The sequence below is a fragment of the Gekko japonicus genome, unplaced genomic scaffold (assembly GCF_001447785.1).
Source record: "Gekko japonicus isolate JY-2015 unplaced genomic scaffold, Gekko_japonicus_V1.1 scaffold137, whole genome shotgun sequence".
NCBI lineage: Eukaryota > Metazoa > Chordata > Lepidosauria > Squamata > Gekkonidae > Gekko > Gekko japonicus.
The window spans coordinates 1,150,273-1,169,173 of record NW_015174276.1 but is presented as its reverse complement, the minus strand read 5'-3'; the positions used below and the strand labels follow the sequence as shown (position 1 = coordinate 1,169,173).

At 45.3% G+C, this 18,901-nt stretch overlaps 1 protein-coding gene across 1 annotated transcript in view; it reads right to left on the bottom strand.

Moving 5' to 3' along the window:
• CHFR (checkpoint with forkhead and ring finger domains, E3 ubiquitin protein ligase) overlaps positions 1-17,879 on the bottom strand; it is a 37,339-nt gene extending 19,460 nt beyond the window's left edge. The window contains exons 1-8 of the mRNA XM_015423784.1: positions 17,818-17,879; positions 16,991-17,144; positions 11,437-11,536; positions 6,112-6,221; positions 4,701-4,760; positions 4,313-4,525; positions 3,215-3,424; positions 1,703-1,859 (exon numbers count right to left, since the gene is read on the bottom strand). Coding sequence (XP_015279270.1) covers positions 1,703-1,859; positions 3,215-3,424; positions 4,313-4,525; positions 4,701-4,760; positions 6,112-6,221; positions 11,437-11,536; positions 16,991-17,132 — 992 coding nt within the window. The 5' untranslated portion in view covers positions 17,133-17,144; positions 17,818-17,879. The remainder of the gene's footprint in view (positions 1-1,702; positions 1,860-3,214; positions 3,425-4,312; positions 4,526-4,700; positions 4,761-6,111; positions 6,222-11,436; positions 11,537-16,990; positions 17,145-17,817) is intronic.
• Between the last annotated feature and the right edge of the window lie 1,022 nt (positions 17,880-18,901).

Below are 18,901 nucleotides of genomic sequence, written 5' to 3'. Positions count from 1 at the left end.
ATCTATAAATGAGGCTGCAACAAGTTCCATTCAAATTAAAACCGCCCCCCCCCTAATTTGCATGGGAAACTCCAGCTTGTTTTTCTTGCTATAGCCTTTCTGAGCCTGTGACCTAAAGAGGTTATTTATTAATCACATTTATTCCACCTTTCCTCCAGGGAGGAGCATCATATTAAAGTTCTCTCTTCCTACTTTTTTTTTTTTGCTGTCGAGTCAGTTGACTTATGGCGACCTCGTGGGGTTTTCAAAGCAAGAGATGTCCAGAGGTGGTTGGCCATCGCCTTCCTCTGCAGAGCAACCCTGGACTTCCTTGGTGGTTTCCTGTCCAAATACTAACCAGGGCCGACCCTGCCTAGCTTCCAAGATCTGATGAGACTGGGCTAGCCTGGGCTATCCAGATCAGGGCTCCCTCCGTTGTACCCACACAAAAATCCCTGTGAGGTAAATTAGGCAGAAAGAGTGAGCGAATGGCCTGAGATCAGCCAGCGAACGTCATGGCTGAGTGAAGATTTGAACCTGGGTCCCCCAGCTCCTAGCCCTACACTCTAAGTTCTACATCACACTGGTGCTCTACGTTCGATGGTGCTTATGAAGCCTCCGGCACTGATTGGCTGAAGTGGAATGCTGGCTCAGAATGCTCAGTTGCTCGGGGAAACGAAAGCAACATTGAGGCTCTGAAGCAACCACCCAGAGGGGGGGAAGAGGGGAGTGCCAAGCAGGACGGCTAAAAGCAGGGGGACCGAGAAGGCAGTGGGTGCTGAAAGGCAGGAATCCAGAACAACAACTGGTGACAGAAAGGTGGGGCTGAAGAAAGGAGGAGCCAAGGTAAGACAGGGCTCAAATGACACATCGGGCCCAGAGGCCGGAAGAGCTGCAACGGGAAGGAAACAGGACAGCTAAAAAGATTTGAGGGTCAGGTTGTACAGACTAAAGAGGCTTAGGTGTGCTAGGTCTAAGGTCTAGGCTTTGACAAGGGGAATCTGTTGGTTGTGGCCGCTGCTAAAGCATTGTTATCCAGCATTCATACGGGGGGCAAAGAAGGCCAAAAAAACCCCCCTAAATCTCAAACTGGTTGGAACCAGCCACATTTGCTGCGGACTCTTCCTGCACACCAAGGACACTAAAGGGAGAATAGTTTCTGAATGGAGCGTTTCCACGTGCATGCTAAATAGAAAGAAAAGGTCCACGGTATTTCCCAGCTGAATGTTTGCCAGTGGTCCCTGGATGAATCGCACCAACTCCTCAAGTGGCTGAAATTAAGTTCCGTGTATACAATTTTTTATTGTATTTTATAATGTTTTATTTATATTGTCAGCCGAGGGGGACCCGCTGGTCGGCCTGGCCCAAGTCTACCTGGTCCCATTGTTTAAACCCCCAACTCCAATATATAGTGCCAGATGTCTATAAAACAGGGGTCTGCGTGGGCTTCACAATGCCTTGGGATCAATACTGGACCCTTCCCCAGCCCATGGATCACCCCCCTTCTCCCCAACTAGCTTTCTCTTGGTGGGAGTTACTTCTGGTTGTAGTGACAGCAACATAAGAGCTGCCACTTTCCAGGTAGAGAGAAAAATAAAGTAGTCGCTGGTTCCTGTCTCTCTGCCCTCCCGCTCCCGCTTTGCTTAGAATTTGGCCGGCATCCCAAATCCCACCACCGCTGTACAAGATTTGGCCCCCCAGGCCAGTCTCTAGCCTTCCTCACCTGACGCAGTCATGCAGCAGTTCCTGGCAGATGATGCAGGTGAGCGTTTCTTCCATTTTGTCCGGCTTCACGTTGGCTGACTTTGGGTCCTCGGGGCCAGTTTTAATTGCACGTCGATCGGGGAGACTCACCTGGAGGTACGAGGTGGCATCACCGTCTACAGGGGAAGGACGTATGTCACAATTGTAGCATTAGAAAAGCTGCCCCCACACAAAGGCATAATGAAACTCTAGCACATTAGGGCTTGACTGCCAAGAGGTTCACTGTTGGTCTCAACCTTGTGTGGAATGGAGACTGCGAGAGGATCTCTCACACGGCACTCCCTTAAGGCCTCAGACTTTCAAGGGGGGGGGTAGGCGGGTGGGATCAATTCAACCCCCAATGAGCAACCATGTCAGAAGCGGCAGTTACACAGAGCCAGAAATGGTCATCTGATGGGAGCCGGGAGAGGAACAGACCACTGGAAGGCAGTGTGGATAACAGCAGGGCACTGTGCACTGTACAACACTGCAGATACCTCCTGTAATCAGCCGCCTCTCTATCCAGTCCTCACAAAACATGCCTGTGTGTTTTTAAAGAGTCTCTCCGGCAGACTTTGACTAGAAACGTCTTCTGTTACTATTTCCAACTTTAATCATCGGGATTCTGTTGAGAACCAAATTCTGTATCTTGCATGCTCATGTCATGCAACCACAGCCACGCAGACTGGAAAGGGAGCATACTTCATGGCCACTTCTCCTTTTAGCCAAGTGCTCTGTCGGGACTACATGGCCTAGAGGTCGCCTCTAGTTCTACACATCACAAGACCACAGGAAATTAAAAGTAGAATACTAAAGGGTAGATGATCTTACATGGTAGGCTAGAAACTGGCCACCGACTACTTAAGCTCTTCCACTGAATAAAATAAAATAAAATATGTTAACAATTGGTTATAATGTTAGATGTATTGTAACGATTTTAAATGATTTTAAATGTTTTATACTGGCGTATGCCCCTTTGTAAGCTGCCCTGAGCCCGCGTTGCGGGGAGGGCGGGGTATAAGTTGAATAAAATAAATTAAAATAAATAAATGTCTGCAAATGTCAGAGCGCGTTCACATGTTAGCGTGGGGGGACTGGGGAATCTCAAGAAAACCAATTGCTCTGTCTGGGGCCAAGGAAACTGAAGCCTGGAAGGCAGGATACCAGGGCACTGTGAAGCTTGGGAGTTAAGATACCAGGGGCGAGGACAAAGTGGGAGGTAAGATACCAGGGGTGAGGACACAGTGGGTGGTAGGATACCAGGGGTGAGGACAAAGGGGCAAGAGAAAAAGGGAGGGAGACTTTCATAGGACCCAGGGACAGGGAAGCTGATGGACCACAGAAGCAGGAACTATTTCAGAGTAAATAAATGATCTGGGGCTGAAGGTTAAGGAGAGCTTTGTGATGCTGGTAAGAGGAGATGCTGACCGAGAAAGATAATAAGACAAATCTTTGGCTACAGTTCTCCAGCCCCAAATCTTTCTTTACTAACCTCCTTTTACTTTCTTCCTAGCAGGCTCGGAGACTTCCTCTTCATCCCTGCTTTTAAGCTCAGGCATCGGCAATGCTATTTGCTGTTTCACCTCTGAAGGAACATCAGAGGGTTCAGCATTTACATTTGGCTGCTTGTGCACAAGAGATTCTTTTGGACAACACTGTTCTAGGGCAGGCAACACAGGTGCGGGAGCGAAGACACAAGACCCTGCAAAAAAAGAGAAACGTGAGGGCGACAACGCAGAGTTTCACGGTATGGAAAACTAAACTAAGTCGCAAGTCGTTGTTCTTTAATGCTCCTCTAGCCTGAAAGAGATGGCTGGGATTGTCCAAAACCACAGAGGCCCTACTATTTGGGGTGAAAAGGGAACCTGAAAAAATCATCCTCCCCTTAGTATGAGTCAAGGCCCTTACTTTAGGAGCAAGGAGCTTTAGGAGCAAGGTGACTTACTCCTAAACAGACAGAGCAGTTCCTCAGTGGAACAGGCTTCCTCGGGCAGTGGTGGGCTCTCCTGGTTTGGAGGTTTCCAAACAGAGGCTAGATGGCCATCTGATTCTGTGAACTTAGGCAGATCATGAGAAGGAGGGCAGGAAGGGTTGCATCAGTGCACAGTTCTTGTGGCCCTTTCTTACATGCCCAGAGAAATGCTCATTGCCACCTTGGGGTCAGGAAGCAATTTTCCTCCAGGCCAGTTTGGCCGGGGATCCTGGAGGTTTTTTGTCACCTTCTGGGCATAGAACAGCCGTCACTGGGGATGTGTGTGGGGGTATTTATGAATTTCCTGCATTGTGCAGGGGGTTGGACTAGATGACCCTGGAGGTCCCTTCCAACTCTATGATTCTATAATTCTATGACTGCCAAGTGAACACATAAAGCTGCTTTATACTGTCAGACCTTAAGGTCAGTATTGTCTACTCAGACTGGCAGCAGCTCCCCAGTGTCTCAGACTGGAGTCTTCCACTCTTGATCCTTTTAGTTGACTATGCCAGGTATTGAACCTGGGACCTTCTGCATGCAAAGCAGATGCTCCGCCGAGCCACAACCCTGCCAGCTAATGATCACGAAACTTTAGGGCCCAGCGGATTAGACATATACCAGATGTTGAGGGATTATCCTGCTCAGCAGACACGAACTCAGAGGGTGAGGTAGAAGCAGAGTTAAAGAGGTTGGATGTCGAAGTGGATGGCTGTGGTTCATCATAGCGCGGCTGAGTAGCTGACGGTGGCGACGCCGTTGAGGTCCCATCATTGCTTTGTCCGGTATTTGAGGTATCTTTGGTCGCATGGCACGTGCTTTCAATGTTGGCTTCTGGGGGGAAAGGATGTAAAGACCCTCTGCTGTGTGGCAAGCTACTGTCACAGATCAAGGCTTTGAGGAATCAGGATTCTGCAAAGCCCAGCAGCCTTGAAAGGGATGAAGCTAATCCGAACCGCTGATCTCTCCCCCCCATCACCGCCGGACTTGAAGCAGTAGATTTACTCACCTACTGGCTCATTAGCTGGGTCCTCTTCTGGGCTCAAGGATTTGTAGAGATAAGCAACGTCTGAAAGGAGATAAGACAGCTGAAACTGGTTGGCTGTCCGTGGGCAACATTTACCAGGAGAAATGCCAACTCCTTTTGTATAGACAAACATGAAGCTGCCTTCTATTGAATCAGACCCTTGTTCCATCATAGTCAGGATCATCCACTCAGACTGGCCATGGCTCTCCAGGGTCTCAGCAGAGGTCTTCCACATCACCTGTCACCTGAACCTTTTAGTTGGGGACTTCTGCATGTTGAGCGGATGCTCTGCCACTGAGCTACATCCCCTTCCCCAAATGTTAGGCTGTCTACGAACAACACTAGGACAATATTGTCTATTCTGACCAACAGCTTTCCAAGATCCCGGGCATAGATAGGTCTTCCTAACATCGACCCACCCAAGAACCTTTAGCAGGAGCTGCCACAGACTGAACCAGGATTGGCAGTTATGGGTGTGTGCAATCAGCCCCCTAAACGATAGCTCCTTTTTGAGACGTGTGTGGCTGTGGCCCAGTGGTAGAGCATCTGCTTGGCATGCAGAAGGTCCTAGGTTCAATCCTGGCATCTCCAGCAGAGGGGATCAGGCGGTAGGCGATGTGAAAGACCTCCGCCTGAGACCCTGGAGAGACACTGCCAGTCTGAGTAGACAATACTGGCCTTGACGGACCAAGGGTCTGATTCAGTATAAGGCAGCTTCATGTGAGATGCAGTAAGGGGGAGGGCAGAAGCAAGATCAAATCAGTCAATCCCTTTCCACTGATCTACACGTGTTATGGGATCACGTGCAAAAAAACTTGCAGTCACAAGTATGTATGCACACTAGAGAATCCACATAATCGGGAATCTTGAAATAATGGGTGTCCCGATTGCATGGGGAAAACCATATGTGCACAGTCTCCATGAATGAGTTCCAATGGAAGAGAGCTTGCTTCCACAGTCGTGATTATCCCTCCCCAAAAGGAGTGTTCACCTCCCTAACACCTTAAAAAAAAAGCTTATTATCAGGTAGAGGTTCCTGTAAATAGGGAATGTCCCTGGCAAAGCTGGACTGCTTGGAGAACACCATCACATTTCCTTGCTTCCCTGGATTAGTACAATTCTGTGCGCTCCCCTTATGTCCATGGTCAAGGCTGGAGTCTGCAGAAACTGCCCTCTGCTTTTAGGCCAGGGGTCTCCCCTCTGTGAGTTCACATAGTCCTGCATCTCCTGTTCCTTCTAGGCCTCAGGAGTCCAGTGAGAACAAACAGGTGCGTCCTGTTTCAGGTACGCTCCAAGTAAGGTTCGGTGTCCTTCCATTTTCTTCTAGAAGAAGCCATCAACACTCCCCACCCCACACTCAAGACCTTGTTAAGCAGCAGCAGCATCCCCTTACTGTTTTCTGGCTCATTTTTCCTGTAAACAACATAGATCACATCTCCGTTCTGTAGAAGACAGCTCTGCTTCTTCACCACCTTCTGTTTGTTAATCACTGTTCCATTTGTGCTGTAAATGGTAGAGAGAGGAATTTTTTTAAAAAAAGACATCTTCATGATTAATGGAGGAAGAGGAGGAGGAAGGAAATGATAAAAGAGACAAGAACACGTGACAGTTAAAAGATACAACAAACTTTGGAAGCAGAGAGGGTGGTCTCCTCGGGTGCCATTTAAGGGCTATGACTCAGGCTCATTTTACCATAGAACAAACCGTGACACCTCCCCGCTTTACCTCCTAGAATTGCTGTTATCACCTCATTACTACAGGACATTTCACCATATCTGACCTGTCGACGAACAGGCATGCATACCTGCACTTACTAGCACTTGAACTACTAAGCACCCAGAAAGCCTGACCACGAAATGTTGCTTCAGTCCCTAAAACAAACAAAGGAAAGCCACTGCTGCCACCTGGTGGATAGAAATCTGGCTTTACGGATGCTGCGGACCGCCAAAAAGACAAACAAGCGGCTTCTAGATTAAATCAAGCCTGAACTCTCCCTAGAAACTAAAACGACTAAACTGAGGCTATCCGTGCTTTGGTCACATCATGGGAAGACAAAGAGTCACCGGAAAAGACAATCATCCTAGGAAAAGTCGAAGGCAGCAGGAAAAGAGGAAGACCCAGCAGGAGATGGGCTGACTCAATCAAGGAAGCCACAAAGGCACTCCGTTTGCAAGACCTGAGCAAGGCTGTTAACGACAGGACATATTTGGAGGACAGTAACTCATAGGGTCGCCATAAGCCGGAAGCGACTCAATGGCAGTCTCACACACACACACCTCTCCAAAGGAAAGTCTGGATGGCAATCTCTTGAACACTCATACATGAAGAGCCGCCACAAAATGGCACAGAAGATGCATAATTAATATCACTTGTGTTTTTTTTAAAAAAGGGAGATTAACCTCAAAGAAGCTGCATTTAGAACGGTATGGCATAATGCAGCAACTGTGCTGAAGCTACGTCTGTTCAGTGCCTGGATGGGAGACCATCTGGGCACACCATATTATTAGGATGCTGATGACTCAAATCACAGATCCATCTAGTACAGCATCCAGTTTCCTACAATAGCCAGACAGTTCCACTTCTAACCCTCCCGGGAAAGCCCACTAGCAGGTCAACTAACCTCCGACTTGATATTTTGCAACTCTGTTATTATTTTGTACAAAACGAACTGTATCTACTTGGAAGTTTGTTATAATTGTAAAAATTCAAAATTTTAAAATCTAATAATTTTTTTTTTAAAAAAACTAACCTCCCACTTAAGGCACTTAGCACTGATATTCAGAGATACGCTGCTTCTGACCAAGGAGGTTCTATTTAGCCATCACTGTTAATACGGTCTACTGGTCATGAACCATAAATACAATAGGCCTTTATGAGGGGTAAGATGGATTCTCATGATCCCACAAGCCATCTGATGCTTTCATACCTATCAACTTCTTTTTCTCCGTTCGCGGGGAGGGCGGGGTATAAATGCAATAAAATAAATAAATAATTAAAAAACACACCTCAATTCCTTCAGTCCCAGCTAGCTTACTTCAGTGATGGCCACTAGCTTGGATGGCTTGAAAAGGAAATTAGAGTAATCCATGGAGAATAGTCACTGACTGTTTCCACATGGATGCTTTGCTCTACCTCGGCTTCTTTACAGCAGCACTTTTTTTCAGAACATTCATGTGATGTCATATTCTATTCATTCTGCTATCCTATTTCCATGGTTTCCCCCGCCTTGATGCCATCTTTTTAGAAAATCGGCAGTCAAAACACCTTTGGAACCCACCCACATCAACACCGTTTTCCTTGTTTCCCCCCCTACCCATCAGAGGTAAGATCAATAATAACTATGTTGCTATAGTGTTCTGTTAACAACAATTTATTGGAATCTCTAGTACCAATTACTAGCTTAAAGAAACAACAACAACTCTCTAGCCCTTTTCATTGTAGAGTTTTAAGGGGTCAGGTTCTGGCACATTTCTCCTTATAGCTCTGCAACAAAAAGGTTAGAAAGGTACTTTTAAAAATAAAAGCTAGGAACTAGTAGTAGTATGTCATTTTATAAAGCTATAATGATACAACTATTTGATTTTTTAAGTCTGAAAAGTTTTCTGGTAGCATGGGGAGGGTAAGAACGGTAGATATCAAGGGCCAAGGCAAGGAAAAAGTTCAGGAGAAACCTCCATGCACATGCTTTGTTGCCACTGCAGATGCCTCTGCATCATTAGAGAGAGCTACATGAAAAATTGTCTCTGTGTGGAAGACACCACTGATAGCTCTATGTGCCACAATGCATTTCAGTCCCTTCTCTGTTTACAGTTGTTTCCTGAGACATGCCTTTTCTTTTAAGGACCCTTTGCTAGTCAGAGAGTAAAGTCCCCCTACACAGATGACATAATGCTGCTTTGCCTTCCAGTCAGGATAGCTGCTAGAAATGTCCAAACCCCATTATACTGAAGTTACAGTGGTATAATACTAGAACTCCTGCACAGACAAAACAAAGTTTAAAAGAAGGGGTGTCAAACATATGGCCTGTGGGCCAGAACTGGCTTGTCCAGGGCTCTTATCCGCCCTGCGAGCAACTGGTCATTGCCTTTATTGCCAGATGACAGATGCTATGCATTATGTCCCTGCATATGGTCGTTCCCTCTAAGCTGAGTTACTGTCAGCTAGCTCATAGTTTTTTAGCTTCTGGCTCACACATTTTTGTCTTAGCTCAGGAAGGAGGGCTCCAGAGCTAACTAATTAATGCAGTAGCCAAATTGCTCGCTCAAAACTTTAACGCCAGTAGCTCACAAAGTAGAATGTTTGCTCAAAGGACTCCGCAGCTTAAGAGGGAGCAGCCAGTGCTAATGAGTAATGGCCGGTGGAAGTGGGAGGGCAGGCATCAGGGAGATATGGTAAGGAAATACTGTGTGAATGTTTTAAGCGTGTTTGTATTTTGAGCAAAAAATAATATTGTTACTTGGGTTTCCTTGTGTCCTTTGTAAAGTTTATATCTCCTGTACCTGGCATTATGTTTTACGGCACACACGGCCTGGCCTGACAAAGTGACATTTATATCAGATCCGGCCTTAGGAACAAATGAGTTCAACACCCCTGTAAAGGATTCCGCTTCATGGGCGGGGTTAATTGCCCCTGCTTTTAAAATTCTAAGACTGCAAGTCAAGTTTTCAACCACAGCTAAAAATACCAGTCATAACAAGAGCACTGTTAAGTTGGAATTCCCCAGCCACTGAGAGAAACGGTGAAAGCGAAAACACTCTGTAAACTCACAGCTAAGAATAGCCATCTCACGTTGCTCTCATGCTCCATTAGCTTTCCAATTTTAAGGGCTCCCTTCTTTTTACTGCATACATTTAAAAAATCACTTTCACCATAGCGATGGTTTTAAAAAGACACACTGTTAATCACCTTGGGCTTCACCAAAAGCAAGAGATAGATAGTTTACATCAACAGACATTTGTCTGGCTATATTTGATGCTGGAACAGATCGGCCTATTCCCAGGACTAGCTGCTCCATTCTTTATCATTACAGTCTCTAGTAACAGATTGTCCAACTCACATGTCAATCATGGCAGCATCAATAGCAGGCAACTCACAGATTTGGGGGGTGGGAGAAAAGCTCCAGAAAAAGTGACTGTGCAAGTTAACTGAGAGAACAAAGGTAAGCAAAACCAAAATGGCCTGCTTGAAGAGCATAGGATGTTGAAAGAAGCTGATAATTAAAGGGGCAAGAGTGGGGTGGTAGCCAGCTGCAATGCCATCCATGGGTGTGTAAAATTCTGGGAGGGGGAGGTTTTTTTGGGGGGGTTAAACATCCAAGCTGTTTCCCCTTCTCATGTTCCCTTGTGGGCCACCAGTATGTACCCTAGGGTTACTAGCTCTGGTTTGGAAAAATTCTAGAGGGACGGATCTGGTGGAGGGTGGGCAGGAGAGCGAACTCAGCAGGGTATACTGTCAGAGAGTCCACCCCTCCCCCCAAAGCAGCCACTTACTCCAGGGGAACTGAAATACTGTCTGGAGATCAGTTGTAATTCTGGGAGATCGCCAGGCCCCACCAGGGGTTGGTTTAACAACAAGGATTCACAGCGTAGCAGTATACAACAAAGAATCACTCTGAAAACGGCTACAACTATGTGAAAATATAAGAAGAATATATCAAATTGAAGGTGGCCAGTTTTACTTTTCGAAGAGAGAACTCCATGTTATATTGTGGTGCCTAAACCTTTCGATTTAATATTTTTGAACATTTTTGAAGACAAGTTTTCTGACGAGAGGAATTCAGAAACAGGATTAAAGATCACCGGGAACCTGTAGAGAACTGTCTCAGCCGATAAAGAGGACTGTTTCAGCAGATATTTAAAAAATCCCAACAAGCTTAAATAGAATCATCTCAGCTGACATACATCTGTGTGCAGAGAACAGGCTTTGAAGATGTCTCGACGGATATAACCCTGGGGATTTTTATTAGTGTTACCAACAATTAGAGACTGTGTTATCTGTTGTTTGGTTAGCAGTGGATGTACATGCTTCATAATGTGATATTGTGGATTATATGCGACGATTTGATATATTACTCTTATAAATATTTTTGCATAGTTGTAGCCATTTTCAAAGCAATTCTTTGATGTATACCCACCTGTGTTCTGGCAAATCTAGAGCACCATTTAACAGCAAAATTGGTACCGTTGTGCAAACAACTAGAATGATAAAACGGGGTCACCTACAGACAAGAATGGATTCTGCACACTTCCCAGGTTTGCAGAAAACTATTTTAAAAAAGAGAGATAAGGAAGCCAAAGCCTTCCCAACAAGGACTACATATGTGCAAAGCCCTGGTGTGTGAACTGGAACAACTTAAATACAGGAAGTGACAGACACAAAGGGGAATACTAAGAAGTGCCCCCCAAAGGCCCCCAACCACTGGCATCCAAAGGACAGTACAGCTGTTGTAGTTTCCCCACTGACCTAGCCTGCGAATTGCACCAGTGAAAGGATTTAAAGAATCATTTGCAGGAAGGCCCTCACAGAACTACAGTTCCCAGGCTTCCAAAGGGGAAACTAGGGCAACAAATCTGCTCTTGGTATGCAACGTGGCCCAAGAGAGAGAAAAACACCCTGGAGCCCAACTACTAAAAGGACCTCCATATTGTGAACACTAACCAAGGCATTTTCTCCAACAAAACACAACAGAGAAAGCAGGAAGAGTTCAAGCAAAGCCGACCTGGTATCCTCCAGTAACACTTGGCCAGATTCTTCATCCACAGTTATTTTGCAGTGATCCCCGGACACCAGTTTGTTGCCAGGAAAGGATAAGTCACAACCTATGAAACAAACATAAATGTCAACATACATGCATAACTATCTTGATGGTTTTTTTTTTTTACACTTGCCACATCTAAAGAGTATCTGGCAAGATGCCTCTAACAATCCAACAAAAACCAAGAGACAGCTGCCCATCCAAGATGCAGGACATGGAATGCAGGAGAAGACCAAGGAGGAGCTGTGAGGATCTAAGAAGGTAGGAACTGTACCTTGTGGGATCAGACCAAAGCCTTTTATTTGACAAAAATAAAACAGCAGTGAAGATCGCTGGAGTGACCTCAGTCATTCTTTCAGCCTAATCTCTGTCATAGGGTGGTTGTTGGGGATGCTGAGGGTGGAGAGGTAGAAATACAGGGTCGTCCTGAGAAGCCAGGTAAGTTGGTGCTGGAGATCACTAGCAATGGACCTGGTCCTGATCAATCATCTTCTGTATATTATTTTGAAAGCAAGAGGAGGTCCAAATGAACCTGCTATCAGTTTTACTGGGTGACCTCAAGATTTGGACAGAGCAAATCTCTCTTTTTCTATTGACACTGATTGTTTTTTTTTAATTTGCTTTATTAAAAATTCAACAGTTTACATGTTACAAAATCAAGAAGCTCAATGGAACATGAAATAACTCAAAAAGACAGATAAACAAAAATATTACAATAGATAGGTAAAGGTAAAGGTTCCCTTGCTCGAAAGCCAGTTGTCTGACTCTAGGGTTGCGGTGCTCATCTCCGTTTCAAAGCTGAAGAGCCAGCGCTGTCCGAAGACGTCTCCATGGTAATGTGGCTGGCATGACTAGACACCAAGGCGCACGGAACGCTGTTACCTTCCCACCGAAGTGGTACCTATTTATCTACTTGCAATTTCTTGCTTTCGAACTGCTAGGTTGGCAGGAGCTGGAACTAGAGACGGGAGCTCACTCCGTCATGCAGCCCACTCGGGTCTTGAACTGCTGAACTACTGACCTTCCACAGCCTGCAGTTCAGCGTCTTAACCACTTGAGCCACCGCAGCTCCATATAACAATAGATACTAAAATCCTAATACAATATATATTCAGTACTGACACTGATGAAGTGGGCATGCACATGAAAGCTTATACCCTGAATTAAACTTAGTTTTTATTTATTATTTATTTTTTGGATTTGTAGACCGCCCTCCCCTTAACTGGCTCAGGGCAGGTTCCAACAATATAAATATAGTACAACAATATAATGGTCTTAAAAGTGCCACCGGACTCAACCTTTGTTCTGTTGCTTCAGACCAACATGGCTACCCACCTAAAACTGTTCTCAGCTTAATACGCTTCTGTTAAGTTGCCTTTCCCTCCTACCTGTTTGTATAATGCGTCTGATGTCTTTGTTTCCAAATGCAGTTTTTACTAACCAACGTTGTCATATCTGATATAGTTCTACGTTTGGCTAGTAGTCACTGATGGACCTTAACCTCCATGAATTTACCTAATCCCCGTTTAAAGCCATCTAAGCTAAAGGGCAGGGCTGCATCTTGTAGCAGTGAGTTCCACAAGTTAATTATGCATTGTATGAAGAAGTGTTTTCTTTTGTCTCTCCTGAATACTTCCCATCAATTTCACTGGATACTGCTAAGTTCTAATATTTTGGGAAGTGAAAATGTATCCATTTACTCCACGCCAATCATAATTCTATGAACCTCTATTGTATACTCCTTAGTTGATTTCCCCCCCTCAAACTTTCCTTACAGTGGAAGTGCTGCAACCTTAGTATACTTTTCATCACTCCTTTTTGCATTTTCTCCATGGGGAGGGGCTGTGGCTCAGTGGTAGAGCATCTGCTTTGCATGCAGAAGGTGGACGGTTTGATCCCCAGCATCTCCAGTTAATGGATCTGGCAGTAGATGATGGTGATGTGGAAGACCTCTGCCTGAGACCCTGGAGAGCTGCTCTCCGACTGAGTAAACAATGCTGACTTTGATGGACCATTCAGTATAAGGTAGCTTCATGTATTGACAATAATATCCTCTTTTGAAAAATGCTTGACCATAACTCTACACAGCATTCCAACTGAGGTTGCACCATAAATCTATATAAGGGCATTAAGGTGCTGGATGCTCTATCCTCAGCTCCTTTTGTAACAAACCAAAGACAGTTTGCTATTTTCACTACTGCTACACACTGAATCAATACTCTCATTGGGCATAAACCTTAAACAGAGGTAAACCTAAACAGATATTACTTTTAAAAAATCATTAACACATCCTGGTACGTCTTAAAAGATTTCAGGATACTAGGGGACATGCAGAAACTGTGACCTTGACTTCAAATGCATTAATGTGTCACCAGCAGTCCACACCAATGCTCCCAAGAGTTTGCTATTTTCACTACTGCTACACACTGAATCAATACTCTCATTGGGCATAAACCTTAAATAGAGGTAAAACTAAACAGATATTAATTTTAAAAAATCATTAACACATCCTGGTATGTCTTTTTCAGGATACTAGGGGACATGCAGAAACTGTGACCTTGACTTCAAATGCATTAATGTGTCACCAGCAGTCCCCACAGTCATACATTCCCCACTTGCCCATTCCTGATATGTGTGATTCACATATAGATTTAAGAGCTGATTTTGTATAAAAACAAAAGCACTTGTGCTCTTCTCCTGCATCTTTCTCCAGCGTTACATCCAACCTAGGTGAGAGTGCTTTGGGAATGATACCCTCAGAGGACTACGCATGGCCAGACTAGATCAAAACAAGTCCCTCATATGGACAATCCTGATAGTGTGCTACCACAACATTTTTGTATTGGAACGGTGGAAGTTTTATTTCAACATGTATTTGATGGCTACGATCTAACTACATGTTATGGTGTTTTCTTTAAAAAGTGAAAATGAATTCCAGCTTGAACACATCATTAAATAATCACTGATGAATGTACTTTCTTTGGATGCTCTTTGCTGATTTTAGTGTTTTAATTCTTACTGCTGTTTTGTTTATTTATAGTCCACCTTTCTCACACAGACCCAAAGTACATGACACCGAGTAAGTCAATGCAATCAACAGGATGATACAAGCAATGAAACCAGAGTAAAATTACTGAGATTTGAAACCAAGCAAAAAGTATTAATTAGACATAATATGCTAAGTAATGGAGAAAATGGTGTTACATAAGTAAAAGAGAGTGCGAAGGAGTGCAATATAATACATAAATCAAACAGACAGCACATACCATACACAATGCTGTTGTCCACAATCCCACTGCATATATTTAAAAACCCTCTTGAAAAACTTTGTTACAGTACAGCCCTATTACCTTTACAAAAATTGGCTCCTGAATAATTCTGGATGGCACTTTTTAAACCAGCAAAGTTTAATTCTGAGCATAAGCTTTCGTGTGCATGCACACTTCTTCAGATACAGTGAAACAGACCTCCACAAACATTACATATAGGTAGAGAGAGGGCACCCTCTTGAAAAACTTTGTTACAGTACAGTCCAATTACCTTTACAAAAACTGGCTCCTGAATAATTGTGGATAACATAGCAAAGTTTGAGTCCAGTGGCACTTTTAAAACCAACAAAGTTTAATTCTGAGTATAAGCTTTCGTGTGCATGCACACTTCTTCAGATACAGTGAAACAGACCTCCACAACCATTACATATAGGTAGAGAGAGGGTGAGGGGGTGTTAGTTGCCAGGAAGGGCAAGACACATAAGTAACTGAGCAGCTGGTAAGACCTGTGAATAGCACCAAATTAGCATAGATAATAAAAGAGTTATAGACAGATGGGAGAACTGAGTGCCTTAGCATGTGTAGTGAGATAAGAACCTGATATCTCTGTTAAGCCCTGGGGGTTCCATTGTCCTGAGTGTTATGATAACTTGTAATTCAGCAATCTCATAGTTTGTGGAATGATAGAAGCATGGTCAAATTCTCAGTTTTGGATTACCATTTTATTTTATTTTTTTAATTTTACATTTTATGTTGTAAACCACCACGAACACTATTTCAGTAACAGAAAGTCGAAGAGTAAGTAGGCCTCCAGGCAGGGCCTGGGGTCCTCTCAGAATTACAACTGATCTCCAAATTACAGGGATCAATTAATTCCCTTGGAGCAAGTGGCACCTTCAGAGGGTGCTTCCAGATGAAATCCTTCTCCAAATTCTCCCCTCTACAGGCACCATCCCCAGACCTCCAACAATCTCCCAGGCTAGAGTTGGCAACCTTAAATCTCCTAAATAATATAGTAAATAAATGAGTTACGCTCTGAGAGTCAATATCTCCTGGTGATCCCTGGCCCAAAGGACATCCGCCTACCCTCGGCCAGGGTTTTCTGCCCTGGGCCCCACCTGGTGGAACATGTTCCCTATTGAGATCAGGGCCCTGCAGGATCTTATTCAATTCCGCAGGGCCTGCAAGACGGAGCTGTTCCACCAGGCCTTTGGCTGAAGCAGCAGGTGTCCACATATGCTCTCCCCCCCCCAGGTTGCGGTCTCCCACCCACTGACAACTGGTCACATGTAGTTACATCAATGGGCCGGATTCTCCCTATGGCAAGCATGACTACTGCTTTTATATGTTTTAATGTGTTTTAAATTTTATTGTATTTATTGAAATGCTGTGACCCGCCTTGAGTCCATTTACGGGATGGGCGGGATATAAATGTGAACGTAAATAAAAATAAATAAATAAACAAGAGTTTAACTTATGTTATTTTGTCTGGTACACTTTGCAAGTATGAAAAACAAATACAGATGTGGAAAAAATTAGTCATATTTGAAAATCTCATACTGACATTTAAAAGAAACAGAAAAAATGGAGTTCCAACATACTCATCGGCATCAAATATTTAGGTAGATTCAAGTGGGTAGCCATCTTGGTCTGAAGTAGCAGAACCAAGTCTGAGTCCAGTGGCACCTTTAAGACCGACAAAGTTTTATTCAAGATATAAGCTTTTGTGTGCATTTATCTGAAGAAGTATGCATGCACATGAAAGCTTATACCTTGAACAAAACTTCCGTTGGTCTTAAAGGTGCCACTGGACTCAAACCTTGTTCTTCAATTATTTAGGTGTAACTGATGTTCTCAATCTCTGATAATACAGAATTCTTGGAGAAAACAGGCTGCATATTGAGATGTACATCCTTTTTAAAGAAAATAATACATGCAACAGTTCTAGGAACAAAAGAAAACAGATGCAACAAATTTGTCCGAACTACAGAAAGTAGCATGTTGGTTGCACGTGCTCAGTTAGAAATGGAAAAGGTAGGCAACTTTGTCCTGTGGCATTAGAACACCAAAAGCTCAGAAACAGATGAAATCCCAGATTGCTAAAAAAAAATCACAGAATTTGCTTTTCCTCACTCTTTGCTAGTGTGGAAAACTGCAGAGAAAGGATCAACTGAAACCCCGCCTTCTGCTGAACTTTGCCTACATATCTCCCCCCCCACCACCGACTGCTCAAATATTTTCCACCTCACCTTTTTTCCTTCCAATCGTCCACTCTTTCTTCAGCAGCAAGACATGCGGCTCAGCTTCTCCAGCTCCTAACCGGATCAGCTTCCCCCAAGGCTGTTGCTGTTTTAGCAGCTCTATCTGGCCTCTGATTCCCAACTGCTCCATTTGGATTTACATCTGGGGGGGGGGGAACAATACGGGAGAAGGAAGTGAGGACCCAGAAGTGCCCACAACTGGGGGCTGGGAGGGATGTAATTTACATCACAGTCCTGGAGCCATTCACTCAGAAATTAAATCTAACCAAGTTCCCTCGGGCCCTGCTCTTACAGAAGGGCTTAAGCAGCTGCAATGCCAGAGACCCCACCCCAAACAGACCACTTTCCTCCCTTCCTGCTTTGGCAACAGCACTTCCATTCTGGCTCCCTTTCCCTTCCTGTTGTATTTAACTCTATATATATCCTCATCACTCTCTTCACACCCTCTATCGCTTTCTTTTATTGCAGCCTCCTCCCGTCTCTGCCCACCACCATGCTCGAGGGATTCTCTCCCTATTAAAACACACACAAATAGACAAATAGCCAGAGCCAACCACAGAGCCCGACCGCCTGCATTCCTCCCCCTGCACACTTCTACTCATGCAATCACCGCTCACGATTGCATCGCCTCCCGCCTTGCGGTTTCCAACTTCTGCAAACTATCTCCCCTCCCCCTCCATCACCACCCACACATCCCCCTCCTCGGAGTTCCCCTTTCGGTTTCTCCAACCCCCCCTCCCTCTGAGGTGACACCCCTCTGGGCCGGGAGAATGTCTTTGAAGGGGAGGGGGTGTTAAAAAGCTGCAGCCAAATACCTCCCCCTTGTTTTGCATCCAGCCTCCCCGGAAGGCCTGGAGAGTCACAAGGCTGGGGCAGCTGTTGCTGCTCTTGCCCAGCGCCCCATTCCAGGGCCAGGCTCCCCTTCCTCTTCCCCCCCGTGCAGGCCTGAGGCGAGCCGACAAGGGAGGGGGGAGCCTCCACCTCTTCCTCCCCCGCCAGGCTCCCTTCCCCTCCCCCACCACCCCGGCCGCCTCTTACACCCGAATCCTGCCGCTGAGGCTACTCCTGTCAACAGACATTGCCAGCCATCAGCTGATCAGGGCCTGGGCGGGGCCGGCCGGCCTCTCCGAAGCAGCCATTGGCTGACTAGGGCTAGCGTCGGGAGAGGGAGGGAGGGGCCGCGTGCAGAATGGGAGAGGAGGCAAGGTGGGTCATGGAAAGGGGGAGGCTAGAGCGGCACGTAACAGCTGCTTCCGGTGATTTTTTTGTTGTTGAAGGCACCATTTGGGGGGGGGGGTTCTGGGGGAAGGGGGGGTTCGCTCTTTCCTTAGGGAGGGGCCGCGTGCAGAATGGGAGAGGAGGCAAGGTGGGTCATGGAAAGGGGGAGGCTAGAGCGGCACGTAACAGCTGCTTCCGGTGATTTTTTTTTGGAAAGCCACCATTGGGGGGGGGTTTCTGAGAGAAAGGGGGGGTCGCTTTTTCCCTCGACCTCTCTATGGAATGGAGTCCGTTGAAAGCGGTAATTACCGGAAGTGAGGACTCCCATTGAGTCTTCTCTATCTCGTACGCATTTTCAGGAGCCTCCGTTGTAAACCAGTTACAGTTTCGAAATTAAAAAAAAGAAAAGTAAGCAAAATGACACTCTTGTTAAAGAATTCCTTAGAAATTATATAGGAACGTTTATTCGTTGGTAATAATTTCGTTGCCTGCATGGTTGCGTCACTTCCGATAGGTCTGGTGTCTTTGCGGAATTAGCCTGTTGTAGCTTTGGGCCTTCTCTGGGGAAAGGTCTGTGGGCATTTGCACTGGAAGTTTGTGTGCTTTACAAAAATAATAGTTGAGATCGGAGGGGTTGCACCGGGTGTCCTGTATCCCTCACCGAGGTAGAAACGGACATAT